The sequence below is a fragment of the Sminthopsis crassicaudata genome, chromosome 4 (genome assembly GCF_048593235.1).
Source record: "Sminthopsis crassicaudata isolate SCR6 chromosome 4, ASM4859323v1, whole genome shotgun sequence".
Lineage (NCBI taxonomy): Eukaryota > Metazoa > Chordata > Mammalia > Dasyuromorphia > Dasyuridae > Sminthopsis > Sminthopsis crassicaudata.
In genome coordinates this window covers 90,988,241-91,003,917 of record NC_133620.1, presented here as the reverse complement: position 1 = coordinate 91,003,917, position 15,677 = coordinate 90,988,241, and the positions used below count along the sequence as shown (strand labels likewise).

Sequence of the window (15,677 nt, the reverse complement as noted above, 5' to 3'; positions counted from 1 at the left end):
TTCTTTGATTCTATTTTGAAAGGATAGCTTTTCTTCTTCCTTCCTTCTTTCCTTCTTTCCTTCCTTCCTTCCTTCCTTCCTTCCTTCCTTCCTTCCTTCCTTCCTTCCTTCCTTCCTTCCTTCCTTCCTTCCTTCCTTCCTTCCTTCCTTCCTTCCCTCCTTTCTTTCTTTTATAAGAACTGTTGTTTAGATAGGTCTCTTTCATCTTTTGCTTAAATATTTGACTTGTTGAATTCAAATACATCTTTTGTATTGATTTCATTAGAAAGGCATTTTATTAGATTTGGCCTACTATTATAGCTTTTTAAGATATTTCTGCTTCCATCATATCATATAATATGTCAATGTGATTTCTAGATTTATGCTATCTACAAATTCAAAGACATCTATTTTTTCATCTTTGAAAAGAAAACAGCTAAATGTAAAGCATATATATATATATATATATATATATATATTTTTTTTTTTTTTTTGCTTCTAGTTTGACATCAATCAATGAAACACTATTATTGGGATATGATCTTTAACAAATTCCATCTTCATTAGAAAATTCAATAGTGATATTGTGAGAAACTTCTTGGGTTAAATTTCTTACTGAAAATCTAATTTGATATTTTCACAACTTTCAACAAAAAGAATGAGTTTTGTTTGTTTGTTTGTTTTTGTGGTTTTTTTTGTTGTTTTGTTTTTTTGTTTGTTTTTGGCATGACATTTTTCTGAAATCCCATTCTGGATTATAGTGATTACTATTCTTTTTATAAATTCCCAGTTACCATGTTTTAAATAAGCAGTTTGAAGGTAGAACTATGGATTGGGCCAACTATTTTGGAAAATAATTTGGAATTATGCCAGAAAGCTACTAAAATGTTCTCTTTTGGCCCAGAGATTCCTTTACAGAACATACACCTGAGGAAGGCAAATGCAGGGGGCAAGATGGAGAGGAAGTTCCAAGAGGACTTTTTTTGTTCAAGATTATAAATCTAGATACAAAGTGGAGAATTAAAGTAGGTGATATCTGTTGTTCTTTCAAATTATCTCTATATGGATTATGAATGAAGAATAGCTGATCAATTAAGGTATGCAAATATAATATCATATAAGAAATATATGAAGAATAAAAAGAAATATAGAAATACTTGTTTGAACTGATATTGGCTGACAAATACAGAAATTGTAGAATTTAATATGCACAATGATGCCAGTATGTCAAAACAAAGAGCATTACAACAAAACCAAACTCTAAAAAATTTCAGTGGTTGAATTTGACTTGGGAGAGGAATTGGGAAAATATACTTTTCTTCTTTTCTTAAAAGAGCAAGGAATTATAGATGCAGAATGCTATAGATATGATTTTACATGATCTTACTTTCCTTAATCAGTTTTTTTTCCAACTAAAAGAGAATCCTCATTTGTGGAGAGAGGGGAAGGGATTACATAAATGAATATGATTTTCAAAAATTAGTGATTTAAATGAAAACAAATAAATAATTAAATTTCATATAAATTCTAAAATATTTATAGGAATGACAACCAATTTTACTTTGCGATATGTCAAAGATTTTGCTTTTACTTCCATTTAAAAAGTGATCCATTTGATGCTCTTCAGTCTGTGTCATCCTTTCATTTATTTCTTTTAATTATTGTCTTGATAAGCATGTTACATTTTTTTTTCAGTACCTAAAACTAAATTTTATTATGGATAAATTGAAGTAATATTGTGATGTCAATGTATTATAGTCTTCCTAATTAGATGGACAGATTGATCAAGTTCTTGACATATAATGCTATTTTATTTCTAAATAAGATATAGCTTTCCTTGCATTAAATGTAAAACAGTCAAACAAATGTTAACAAGACTACAACACTTTCAGTTTAGTAAAGGTTATTTTACTGTCCTTTGAGAAATGATCCTCACAAAATAATTTCTACAAATATTTCCTAGTATTGAAATTCAAAATTAAAATGCTGGGAGCAATACCTTACCATACCTCTCCCCTAAAATCCAACCAAATTAGTAGAATTTTCCCTTAAAAGATAGTGAAGATGTATTGAAGATTGGATTGGCTCAGAGAATTAAGGTCTACTTCTTCATTGACTAACTTTTTGGTTACCTAGGTACAAAAATACCTAGGGCAAAGGGGGTAGGAGCCTTACTGAGGTTTTATCTTATAAATTAGTTATAATGCTCAATGGAAGCAATGGTTCATGAGATGAACATCCCTTCCCCAATCTGAATGTCCATTCCCTGCTATGTCTAAGTAAATATCTCTTTGTTAACTGGATTATCTGTATGCATTTTCATTCTGCTTTTGGACCTTAACTATTAAAGCATTGTCCAGAGTTAGATTCAATTTATTTTACTTCCAATTTCAAAATTATTGATTTATACATGGTAGTATTTCCTATTAATAGACAATTCTATTCTGCCTTCCCTTTAATCTATTCCTTTTATAAATAAGATGTTCCTTTCCATGGCAATATAAATGGATAAAGTGTCTTTTTGTATAGTGCTGGGTCTGAAGTCAGAAAGATTCTTCATAGTAAGTTCACATCTGGTATCAGATACTTACTAGCTATGTGACCTTATTTGTTTAAGTTTCTTTATCTGCAAAATGAGCTGAAGAAGGAAATGACAAACCATTCCAGTATATTTGCCAAGAAAATCCCAAATGGGGGCACAAAGAATCAGACATGACTGAAAAACAATAAAAAACAGCAAGAACCAATTGCTGTGAAAATCTAACTAGGAACTAGGAAATTTCATCTTTTAATAAGATTCATAGCCTTATGCTCAATCAAGTTTCTGCTAACTACATAGTAAATATAGCAACATTGAAGCAATAATGATGCATTGTATCATAATTTCACTTTGGGCCACCAACCTTCATTTAAATTTAGCTTTATTTACTAGCACTGTAATCCTTGATAAGTCACTTAATCTTATTTGTTTCATTTTCCTCAACTGTAAACTGAGCTGGAGAAGGAAATGGCAAACCACTCTAATATTTCTATCTAGAATATCACAAATGGAGTCATGAAGAGCTGACTGAAATGACTAAACAATAATGTCTTAATAAGATGGTGCATACAAAATTCACAAAATTAATTAGTCTATCCACCTAGGGCACCTTTTTAGCTATGGATAATATGATATATGGTAGACTGTGCCCCACATAATAAACATATGGTTATACTTGAGAAAAAAGAGAGGAAGGGTGAATTTAATGAGAACTAAAACATCATGTATTATCAAGGAATTTTTCTAGCTTAAAATGTATATACAAATTCACCAAAATTATATGTCAATCAAGAAAATAATTCCTAAGAATAACCATTGCTTTGTACAAATTAATTGATTCTGTAAGACAAAAATCACATGATTCTTCCAGGTTGTTTCACTTGGTAGTACTCTGCTGCCACAGCTATTCCCACCTCATACCTTTTCTATATGAAAATATAACAATTTTGTAGATGAAGAAAGAGTCTCAAAAAATATTAAGTAGCTTGTCTATAATTATAGTGTCAAAGGTGGAATTTGAACACTAGAAACTTCTAATTGCAAAGCAATTGCTATTTCCATTAAATTATATTTTCTATTAAAAATGCCTCATAACACATTATTTTAATATAGTTCTTCCTAATTCACCAAACAATTAACATACATTATTGCATTTTCCCACATTTTCTAAAATGAACATCTTTAATTTTCTATAGTACTTGTTATTAATGTTCACAGTCATCTGTTGCATGAAAATCACTTTTTACCTCCCTATTTAATTTCCATTCTTCTACACTAAGAAAAAAAAAACAAGTTCACTTAGGTTCCATAGGTAATAGTGTTGTGTCTTGAATTAGGAAGACCTGAATTTGAATCAGTCTTCAAATATTTCCTAGCTGTGTAACCCTACGCCAATGATTTAACTTCTCCATGCATCAGTTACCCTATCTATATAAAATGAAGATAATAGCAATTCATGCCAAGGTTCTTTTGAGGTTAAAATAATATTTGTAAATTTCTTCACAATCTTCAAAACATTAGATAAATGAGCTAATTATTTATTATTTATTTTATTTTTATTATTATTATCTAACATATTTCTCACCATTTTCATTATGTTTTCTCCTTTTCATTGCAGATGTATTATTTTGTTCTTGCTTCTTCTTTATGGGTTAAATTAGTTTTATTACAAATCGATTAAGTATGAGATTAGATATTATATCCTCCAAGATGACATTTGTGTATAGATAGCAGCTGACTTGTGGGTTCCCTTTATCTTACATTAAGCAATGACATAAAATATCAAGAAATGTTTTGTTCTTTGTAAAATATAATGAATTAGCTTTATAAAACACTTCCCCACTACATGACCCATGTCTTACAATTTTTAAACTGAACTGGATTTTATTGAATCATGATTGCTTCAACTGAAAGAAAGACTTGAATACTAAAATGTTGTTATTACTACTTGTAATCCATTTTTACCATGGAAACCACTACATTGTATATTCCTCCATATCAGGGATTGTGATTACTAGGGAAAGGAGAAAAGAACCAAAATGGTTCCTAGTTGTCAACAGTATCCATAATGAAAGGTAACTGAAGAATGATTAGAGTATACATTTTTTTTTATTATCATGAAATCACCCCAGACATAATCTTTCCTTTCCCCTTACAAATTTTATGCATATATGTGTGTGTGTGTGTGTGTGTGTGTGTGTGTGTGTGTGTGTGTGTGTGTGTGAATATATATTAACATGAACTGTGTTACAATATTGGCAGAATTTAGACAAATAAATTATGGGTCAACAGTAGTTAAGTACTTTCAGCGTGGTTTGATTAATTATACAGTGAATTTAAAAATTATCAGTAAGATAATTTCAGAATTACCTTGTAGGAACTTTGAGCCAGAATTTTTTGAAAAATGGTTCATTGTGTATATCAAAGGTAGGCAATGAGCTTAACATTCAGAAAGGCCATTTGAGGATCATACTGAAGGGAAAAAAATGAAACCAAAAACATACCAATGGATTGAAAAGATGTCAAAGCTTTTGACAAGATTATTATGTTAAAGGCTACTTTGCATTTTGGTTTCATTTATTTAACTGAGAGCCTCCTGTATTAGAAGGGATGGATGTTCAATAAAAAAGATATGTCTCAGAGATAAGAAACAAAGGTAAATATAAACAAACTTCTCTGGAATTCCATGGAGATTTTGATTTGGCTTGAATCAGTTAGAGGCAGAAAGGAACCTAGCAGGCTTTTATTTACATTAGTATTCAAGGTCTGGAAGAAATACATAGTAATTGTAAATAATATTTGTTAATTGTCTGTTATGTACTAGATCCTGTAATAGAGTCAAAAAAGACAAAAACCAAAATAGCTCTCCTAATAGAGTTTCTATTCTCTTGAGTGAATGTAAATTGGAAAAAAATAAAATAAAAAAACAAAAACAAAAACAACTTTTCAAATTTCCTTTGTGTATTTTTAAAAGTTGTAGTTTAAGAATTTAATTGAGCTAAGGAAGGTCCAGAAAATAGTAGTGTCATTTTAAATATATAGTTAAAACATCACAGAATTGTAATTAGGGAATCCTAGGTTATTATCTTGACTTTAGAACTTAATGGTTGTATGATTATAGGTAAATACTTAATCTCTTTTGGTTTTGTAAACTATAAAATGGAAGTATGATGAACACTTACTTTACTGGATTGATATGAGGATCAAATGAAATAGCATACATAAATTACTTAGCACCATAGCTTGAACATAGCTGAGACTTAATAAATGCTGTCCTCTTCTCCCCATATATTACCCATGTGTAATTTAAGAATAATACTAGTGTCACTGAGAAACACTGAGAAAAAGGGCTTTGGATTAAGAAAAACTTGGGTTCAAGTTTTGCAACTGATATATACTAATCCTCTCTTTAGGACTGTTAAGTTGTAGAAGTAGTGTCAACCTTCATTACTGGATAGATTCCTCACCAGAGTCTGTACATGGATGAAATACCAAATCTAATTAAAAAGCATCACCACCATGACTATTACCACCAATACCCATTGTACTTATCTTACAGAGTTATGGAGTTCAAATGAAATGATATGCTTTTTAAACTTTAAAATTCTTGATAAAATCAAGTATAGTTATTATTGAATTTGCCAAGAAAATGGAGATGGTTTATCAACAATGTTGCAGAGTATAGAATCAGAAGAGACCATCTGTTTTATAACTGAGGAAAATAAGGTAAAGAGAAATTAATTTATTTTCCCAAATTATAGAAGATTAAAATAAAAGTATAAATTCCATATCTTTCTGTGATCAATTAGATTAATTCTCTGTCTGTGCTCATCCTTTGAGAATCATAACTATAAGCATTTTGTGGAAAAGTGTCATTTTTATTTACTTTTGTGATCTGACATATTTGTAAAATGAATGAATAATTGACTGAATGAATAAATGAATTGTTCAATAAAATAAAAATGAAATGAAAACATACTTTTATTTGGCTTGAAAAAGAAAAGGTAAGTGATGAACCAATTCAACAATATTGTGAAAAAAGTAAATACTGATTTATAGTATTAAAAATCCTGGAATATTAGAACCAGTGACCCTGAAAATTGAAAACAGTTTTTAGAATGGATTAAAGGATATAATATTCTATACTGCTGAAGGTTAGAAACATATAGAACTTTTTATTTAAGAAGGAATATAAGTCAAAAATTCTATATTAAGTTAGTTGTTCCATCAACTAGCATTTATTAAGTACCATCATATATCAGACACTGCTAAAGATACATAGCTCACACCCCTAAAACAATCCTTGATCTCAAAGAACTCAAGAAGCTCACTCATGGGAAACAAATACAAACCACCATGTACAAACAAGATATATGCAGGATAAATTGGGGCTTGATGTAGAGGGAAGGCATTAAGATTAAGGAGGATTGGAAATGTCTTGAAGAAGTTGGCACTTTAGCTGAGCCTTGAAGGAAGTCAGGTGATGAGGTTTAGATTTGTGGTACCCAAATGAAATTAGGGTTTCTGGTGGTCTAGTGGCAGGTTTGGAGTTCAGGGAGTCAAATGGAGCTCCCCTGTAACCCCTCAGGATTCAGCACAAGGGTAGGGAGTTAAATAAGGTCTAGTGGTGATACAAGAGTCCCATAAAGGAATTTACAGACCTGAAAACCTTGATTGATAAAAGAGGTTTATTATGAGCATTGGAAGTAAGGTTGAAGTCTGGTTAAAGTCTAGTTAAGGAAATGAGTGAGGGTAAAGAGAGGAGGGCACTGGAAACAGTATTCCAGTGGGTAGAAGCCCTTGGGGTGCCAAACATAGTATAGCTTGTATGTTTGGAACCTCTGCAAAGAGAGGACTCCAGCTTGGCTCTTTTTATAATGAGAGATTTAGCTAAAGGGGTGGTGAATGGAGTCCCAAGTTGGCTCCTAGCTGGATTTCATCGAGGGCTAGAATTTGCTTGGTGGGAGTTGGGAAACCTGAGCAGATCATTAGAATAGGAGCTGGGACAACCCAAGTAGGCTCAGATACAGGGGCCTGGGGACAAGTTGGGATCTCCTATTGGAATTCAAAGGGATGCTTTTGACCAGGATTTGTGAATCAAAGGATCAAAGGTCCTAGCTTCCTGAATTAATAATGTATCAGCTAGGAGGAGTGGGGAATCAGAAAGGAATAAATCAATCTGAAAGGACTAGTTTCTTAAAGGGACCATAATCTGCTTCAAGGGGCATTAGAAGAATGAAATGAAGGTCAACCAATAAAATGTCTTGTGTTTTGAGAAATGGAATGTGGTCTTTGGAGGATTAGATGAAGGACATTGTCATTGGATCAAAGACTATGTAAAAGAAAGAAAACTGTAAAACAATTGAAAAGATAGGAAGGGTTCAACTTTGAAACTTTCAACAGCCTTGAAAGTCAAACAGGATTTTTATGTGTTTCTACAGATAATAAAAAATGATTAATATTTATAGAAAAAGGAGAGTCAAATCTTGCTTTAGGGACATCAATTTGACAGTAAATTGGAGAATTGTGTTTTGGGAGAATGGTCTTTACATTTTTTGATTCTGGTGTTATGCCTTCCTATCAGTTTCTCTTGGTGTCACTTTCAGAGACAATGTTGATACAGCTGAGCCTTATATTTAATTAATTTTTCTACTTTATTGTTTCATGAATTTGGTCAATGTAGCTGGCCAATCAACATATTTCAAGTGATTCTCTTTCTCCAGGATGTCCTCTAGCTAAAATATCTCTATGACTGACACACACACACACATATGCTCAATATATTTGAAAATTGAAATTGGAAAAGATTAATAAGTATAAAACTAGAAGTAATAATATAGCAAACTAAGATACATCAGGCTGCAAAGGAAAAAAAATATAGGTAGATGTCTTTCTCTCTCTAGACAGATATATGTATACCTATACATATATGGATTCATCACTTTAAAAGCAATATAAGGCATCTTAGGTTTATAAAGAGGGAGCTGACTTAAGTGGTAGAAAGGCTTGGATTCAAGTCTCAGCTGTGATACACACTGGCTTGGTGACTGTTGTTGAGATGCTTTGTTGGTCAATGACCCAGTCAACTCTACAACACTATAAATTGTAATACAGAGCCCAGTCAGATGTTTCCTCACCCAGAAGGTTCTTAGACTACCTAATCACAGGTTCTATACCTACCTCTCATTTTCAAATTATACATATACACACATTTACACAGAGTATATATGATTTCCTCATTTATCTTATAAAATCTCAATATTTATATTATAAATATTTTAATTATGAAAAATAGGTTGGTAATTTTTTTCCTTCTCACAATGGACAATTAATTTTTTTCTAGAGATATCAACTTGGTTGTATAACATTTATATTGGATTTTAAAAATTCTATATAGCATTTGTAAAGACAAAACAGTAATAGGAAATGGGAAAATTAAAACAAATCAACAAGAATTTTATGTACATAGACGAATTTTCCTTAAAGGTAATTCTGATAAAAGTTGGAATGGCTCCTATTGTAAAACATAATCAATTTCACTTTGGTTAAATCAGAGAAAGCTTTTTAAATGATTCACAGAAATTCTGGAAAATGTAACATAATGTCAAATCTGATTTTTAGAAAACAATCAACACAAACAACCATTTTAAATGGAAATGAACAAAGAAAATAGTTATAAATTTCATGTCAAAATTTGTGAAATATTTTTACAATAACTGAAACAAGGCATGTTTTCAATAGCCATGATGGTTGTTCTTCCTTTTTTGGAGGTTATATTGTAAGCCTTTATCCTGAGGTATGAATCAATTATACTTTCCTAATGGTTTTGAAATCCTTATTTTGACAAATGTAATAGATGGAATTCTTGAGTACAGGGACTATTTATTTCATTTTTCCCTTTCTATTATGAGATCCTAGAAGTAGTGCCATAAATATACTAAGTGCTTTGTAAATTTTTCTGTAATTGAATTATATTGAATAAATACAATTTAAAAGATATTAGAAACATGTAAAATGAAAGTAAAAATTAATATCATTATACATTTATTATTACCTACTATGTTCCCTTCCTCCCTTCCTCCTTCTCTCCTTCTTTCCCTCCTTCTCTCCTTCCCTTCCTTCCTTCCTTTTTTCTCTCTCCTCTTATACTTTCCTTTAATATTTGCTGAGTACCTACTTTTTAGAAGGCATTATTCTAGATACACAGTAACAGAGATATTTGAAAACTTTTGCAATGGGTTTTAGTGGCATTTCTGTAGCATTAAAAAGTGTAATTAACACAATTATTTATGTATTATTTAGATTATTTTTAGAATATCTGAAAAATATATTATTCCTCTTAAATAATAATATATGATTTATTTATTTTCATTTATGATTCATTTGTTTTTAAATAAATATTGGATATAACATTTCAAAAACTAGTCAATAAAAGGTTAAAAGAGTTAATATTTAAGTTATCTTATATGAAAATAGTTTAACATGCCATTTGAACATGATCTTTCCTACTTTTCTTTTTCAGAGTACAAGTTGAATTCTACATGAATGAAAACACATTTAAAGAGAGGTTAAAATTATTCTTCATCAAAAATCAGCGATCAAGTAAGTAGTTAATTTACTTTCTGTGCATTACATAATTTTATTTCCCTAAAATAAAAACTTACTTTTTTTTCCTAATACTATTATTTTAATTCACTTAAGACTTTGTTTATATTCTAAGAAAGCAGGAAGAGTCAGAAATTTTTGATCAGTCCATTGAATCTTTTCCTTTCTCCTAGAAAGTAATAGACTTGAAGAGATTATAAGAAAATAAAGTAAGGAATAAACAATTTAAATCAGGAGTAGCCAAACTTATTGCAGTGGAGAGAATGTGATCAATGGGAAAGAGTTATTAAATGATCATGGAGGTGGTAGTGCTGATGAATTGTGAAGGTTAGGGAGCTTCTGCCTCCTATGCTCTTTATGGTGTAAATAAAGCAAAGAATAGCTTTGTGTGGATTCTAAAATACGTTTATGTTACAAGATGTGATTCTATCCAATTCAGTTTATAAAATGTCATTAAGCACTAACTGTGTGCTTGGAATTATACTTAGTACTAGAAATACAAAGGTAAATCTAGATAGTTCCTGGCCTCAAGGAATTGATAATCTATTAAGATCTGGGTTTAAATCATACTGGTTGTGTAATCATGGGCAAGTCACTTAAGCTATCAGTTTTCTAGGTAATTTTAAGACTATAAGTTGAAGGAAAGGTGTAAACCTGTATTTGTAGAGGGAGTTTTGTTCACCTATGGTTCCCTGAATTAATTAAACCATAGATTTACTTCCCATTCCTGTAGTATTCGTGTTTAATTATTTTTCTATCAATAGCTACCAGTTCTTATTTCATTATTTGCTACTACAAAAAATAATGCTATAAATATTTTAGTGCTTGTTCCTTATATTTTCATCATTGATATCTTAAAGGTGTGTGTCTAGTAGCACAGTTTCTGGATCTACAACAAATTGCTTTCCAGAATGACCAGACTGATGAACAATTTCAACAAGAATATATTAGTATGCGCATCTTTCTATAATCACTACATTTTGAGCTAATCTCTTTTTTCAATTTACTGAAATAAACTTCAGAGGTGTTTTGATTTGCATTTCTCTTCATATTAGTGATTTAGGACATTCTTTTATAGCTTGTTAATGAGTTGTAATTTGTTCCTCTCCTTTGATTTTTTTGAGGAATTGATATTTTTATCCTGAATAATGAGACACAGAGATAGAGGGAAGTAGAGAGGGAGAGAAAGAGGGAGTGAAGGGGAGAGAGAGAGAGAGAGAGAGATTGAGAGAGAGAGAGAGAGAGAGAGAGAGAGAGAGAGAGAGAGAGAGAGAGAATTGTCTATATAACTTGCATAAGAAACAAAGAAGAAAATAAGGATTAATTAAGCACCTATACCAAGTACTTTATTAAGCACTTTTTACTGATTTCATGTTCAGAACTCTGTGAGGTAAGTACTTATGCTTCCTAATTTATAGTTAAGGAAACTGAGGCAGAAAGTTTAAGAGACATGTTGGAGGTCATATGCTAGCAAGTATCTAAGGTCAGATTTCCAGGTCTCTCAGACTCTAGGTCTAGTACATTATCTATTGTGTGATTTACTTACCTGTGGTATATCACATTCTTATCAGAGATATTTTATATAAAAATTGTGTTCTAGCTGACTCCTTCTCCTCTAAATCTAGTTGTACTAATCTTGTTCATATAAAAACTTTTTAATCATATATAATTGAATTTATCTATTTAATGATTTTGTTATAATCATAACATCTTGTTTAATCACTTATTATGTAATACTAGATATGAAAGGTAGGTCATATGTTAATTTTGCATTTGGTGGGGGCATATACTATTAACTAGCAGCCTAGAATTTATTTCTTCAGTACTGTTAATACATACTGGATTAGTAACCCTGGTCAATTCATTTAACCATTTAGTGGTCAAGCAGTTCTCTAAGACTGTAAGTTGCAGAGAAGGTGTTACCATGTGAAGATAAAGGTAGTTTTCTCTTTAGGAGTTTCTTGTGCCAATAAAATTGCAGGATTAGTTTCTCTCCCTTCTAAATTTAGGATAGCCTTATGTAATTATGCATCTTTGTTATGAAAATAATCATTAAAAATTGCATCACTGAACCCAATAGTAAATTCTTTACTCTTCTCCTTAGACAATTTGGGGAAAAAAGCTTCTTAGTTTCTTGATTATTATACTAATGTTAATCTGAGTCTTATTAAATATGTTCAAAATGACATGGAGATTTGCTTCTAATTAGAGTAGAACTTGGACAATAGAAACTTATTAGTTATGCCTAGATCCACAACAGTAGCTTTGATTTTAACATATAAAACAATGTGCTTATTTATTTTTTAATCAAAAGAGGGGAAAAAGGAAATTATGTGCCTACTAGAGAAGTAATTTTGATAGGGAATTTTTAATATGTTTGAATTGTGCAAGATGCCATAAGCTTTTGTTTTTTGACAAGAAAAGATAAAAGAGCAGATGAAGGAAAAGAAAATATGCTTCTTTCTAAGAGTTTAGGCATCCAGTGATTATTTTATTATTATGAAATTTTTGGTTATTTCTAATAGTTGTAAAATTTTAGGTTCACTAAAGTTCTATACTTTCAAAGGAATCCCAAGTTTGAGGCTATGAGTTCTGAAAATGTATTTGAGATCTTTATATTGTCATAGAGTTATAGTTATTATATGTTGAGAGATGGAAGGGACATTCAATGTCATCTAGACTGAGTCTTGGTTTTACAGATAATGAAACTGAGTCCCAAAGGTTCTGCAAGAAAAGCATCAGAGTCAAGATTTGAATCTATATTACAAAGCCAGTGTTCTTGCTCTATACTTCTGGTTTTCTTATTTTCAATCATATTCAAAATTCAGTAATGAAAATCCAGGATCACAGTCATTTAGAAATGTGGTATAAATATGGTAAAGAATGATATGTAAGTAAGTGCTATGTTGCTATTGGTGTTGTACTATAGATTGACAATAAGTGCAAAACCCCCAGATTTTCATTATAATGTTTTGCACAAGGTAAAAGCTTTGGAAATGCTATATTCATTAAATGTCATTTAATACAAAGTTCACTGAATGTTTTAGTAACTAAGGTTTAGAGTGTAAGTTTTAATATGAGTGTGCTCATGCATTCATGTATGCATACATATATTTAGATCTGTGGTTTTGGTAATGTCAGGAGATCACAGTGAGAAAATTCTCTTTACCAATGTAGATCAGCAAATATTGCTAAATGTGTATTCTTAAGTGTTTCCTGGAGGCCCTAAGAAATTTTATGTCTTGCTCAGTGTAGAGGGTTGGAACTCTGGAAAAGTATACTTGAAGCAAAGATACTTACAGCAGGGTGTTTACTCAATGTGATTGATGTTATAATGGTTCTCTAGTTCACATATACTTAGTGTGATATAATTATATAATCACTGTAGTTGGCATATACTTAGTGTGATATGGTGAGGTAATGGTTCTATTGTTGGCACATGCTCAGTGGGCTATAGTGATGTAATCTTACTAAGGTATTTAAAGGCTGAGAGTACTGGAAACTAGAGTGAGTGTGTGCTTGAGCTAGATCTCAGACTCCAAACTCCAGACTCCAGACTCTATAGCCCTGACCATCTTCATGGTGACTGTCTTGCTAAAACCAAGGCCCATCTAGAGATCCTCCAGAAAGCTAGCCTGAACATTATAGCTCAGCATCACAAAGCTAAGATTTATCAATTAAGACTTGAACTCATGTTTTCTTGATTCTGAGGCTAGTTGTCTTTTCATTATAATTTACCTTACTCTGAGAGAGAGGGAGGGAGGGAGAGAGGGAGGGAAGGAGGAAGAGAGAGAGAGAGAGAGAGAGAGAGAGAGAGAGAGAGAGAGAGAGAGAGAGAGAGAGAGAGAGAGAGAGAGAGAGAGAGAGAGAGAAGGAGAGAGAGAGAGAGAGAGAGAAGGAGAGAGAGAGATATTTGGCATAGATCTATCAATAAATTAGTAAATATAAAGCGAAATATCTAGCATCTATTATAAAGTAGTTCAAGATCACTTTAATATGCTATTTTACCTGGTGCTCTTAACAACTCTTTGAAATAGTTGCTGTTACTATCTCTCTTTCACAGATGAGAATAATGAGGCTGAGAGTTAAACAACTTGCTGAGGGTCACATAACTAATAAATATTTGAAGTGAGATTTCAAATCAGGTTTTCCTTTACTTGAAATGTTCAGCATTCTAAGTATGGCGCTATATTATCTGTTTGTTTTTTAGACTAGATAGTTATTTTTTTTCCAATTACATGTAAAGATAGTTTTCAATATTCATTTTTGTGAAATATTTAGTTCCAAATTTTTCTCCATCTTTCCCTTCCCTTCCCCTAAGAGAGTAAGCAATCCACTATAGGCTATACATGTACAATTCTTTTAAACATATATCCATATTAATCTTGTTATGAAAGAAGAATAAGAACAAAAGAAAAAATTATGAAAAAAGAAAAAGAAACAATTTTAAAAAGTAAAAATGGTTTACTTCAATCTGCATTTAGATTCCATACTTCTTTCTCTTGATGTGCATGGTATTTTCCCTCACAAGTCTTTTAGAATTGTTTTGTATCCATGTATTGCTGAGAAAAGCTATATCTCTCATAGTTTATTACTTCCCAGTGTTATCGTTACTATCTTGTTCTGCCCACTTCACCCAACATCAGTTTATGTAAGTCTTTCCAGGTTTTTTTGAAATCCTTCTGCTCATCATTTCTTATAGAAAAATAGTATTTCATTACATTCATATGCCACAACTTATTCAGCTATTCCCCAACTGCTGAGCATCCTCTCAATTTCTAATTCTTTGCCATCACAAAAAGAAATGGTATAAGTATTTTTGTACATGTGTGTCCTCTTCCCTTTCTTATGATTTCTTTGGGATACAGATCTTGTAGTGATATTTCTGTATCAAAGGATTGGCTATTGTTAATAACTCAGTTCTAGTGTCAACTTCATTTGCTATTGCTTTAAATTTGCTTTATGTCAATGAGCAACTAGCTCCAATCTGATTAGTACCTTTGTCGTTGCTCTTAAGATGAATGTTTGCTGCTACTATGCAGTCTTACTGGTATGAAACAGGGGAATGATTCCTTGAAATGCTGAATGCTAATTCCTCTCTGACTATAGAATGGATATAATAGATTAACAATGATGAAATTGTTAGGCTCAATGAAGTTCTTCATTGAATTCTTTGAGATCTGGTCATTTTAGTCTTTGTCTTTCAATTGGCCTTATTAAAGTTAAATTATATATTATATATGCAAACATACATACATATATGCATGTCTATGTATGTATTGTTTATCGTGGAGTTTTCATTGGTAGCCAGCTAGTTATTAAAAATCACTTTAGAAGATTAAGAGATAGTTCTCATAATTTAAGGGGAAGGGGAAGGGAGTGAGGAAAAAAGAGAGAGAGGGATCTATATAAAGAGAGAGAGAGAGAGAGAGAGAGAGAGAGAGAGAGAGAGAGAGAGAGAGAGACAGAGAGAGACAGAGACACAGAGACAGAGACACAGAGACACAGAGACAAAAAGAGACAAAGACAGAGACATACATTTTTTACTTTGTAT

The 15,677-nt window shown here is 31.4% G+C and overlaps 1 protein-coding gene across 8 annotated transcripts in view; it reads left to right on the top strand.

Annotated features, from left to right (window-relative positions):
• KCNT2 (potassium sodium-activated channel subfamily T member 2) overlaps positions 1-15,677 on the top strand; it is a 588,661-nt gene that overhangs the window by 156,858 nt on the left and 416,126 nt on the right. For all 8 annotated transcript variants that reach the window (XR_012489046.1, XR_012489047.1, XM_074308658.1 and 5 more), the window contains exon 2: positions 10,041-10,120. Coding sequence is in view for 6 of the 8 variants with exons in the window: in XM_074308658.1 (XP_074164759.1) it covers positions 10,041-10,120 (80 nt within the window). In the remaining 2 variants the exon portion in view is untranslated. The remainder of the gene's footprint in view (positions 1-10,040; positions 10,121-15,677) is intronic.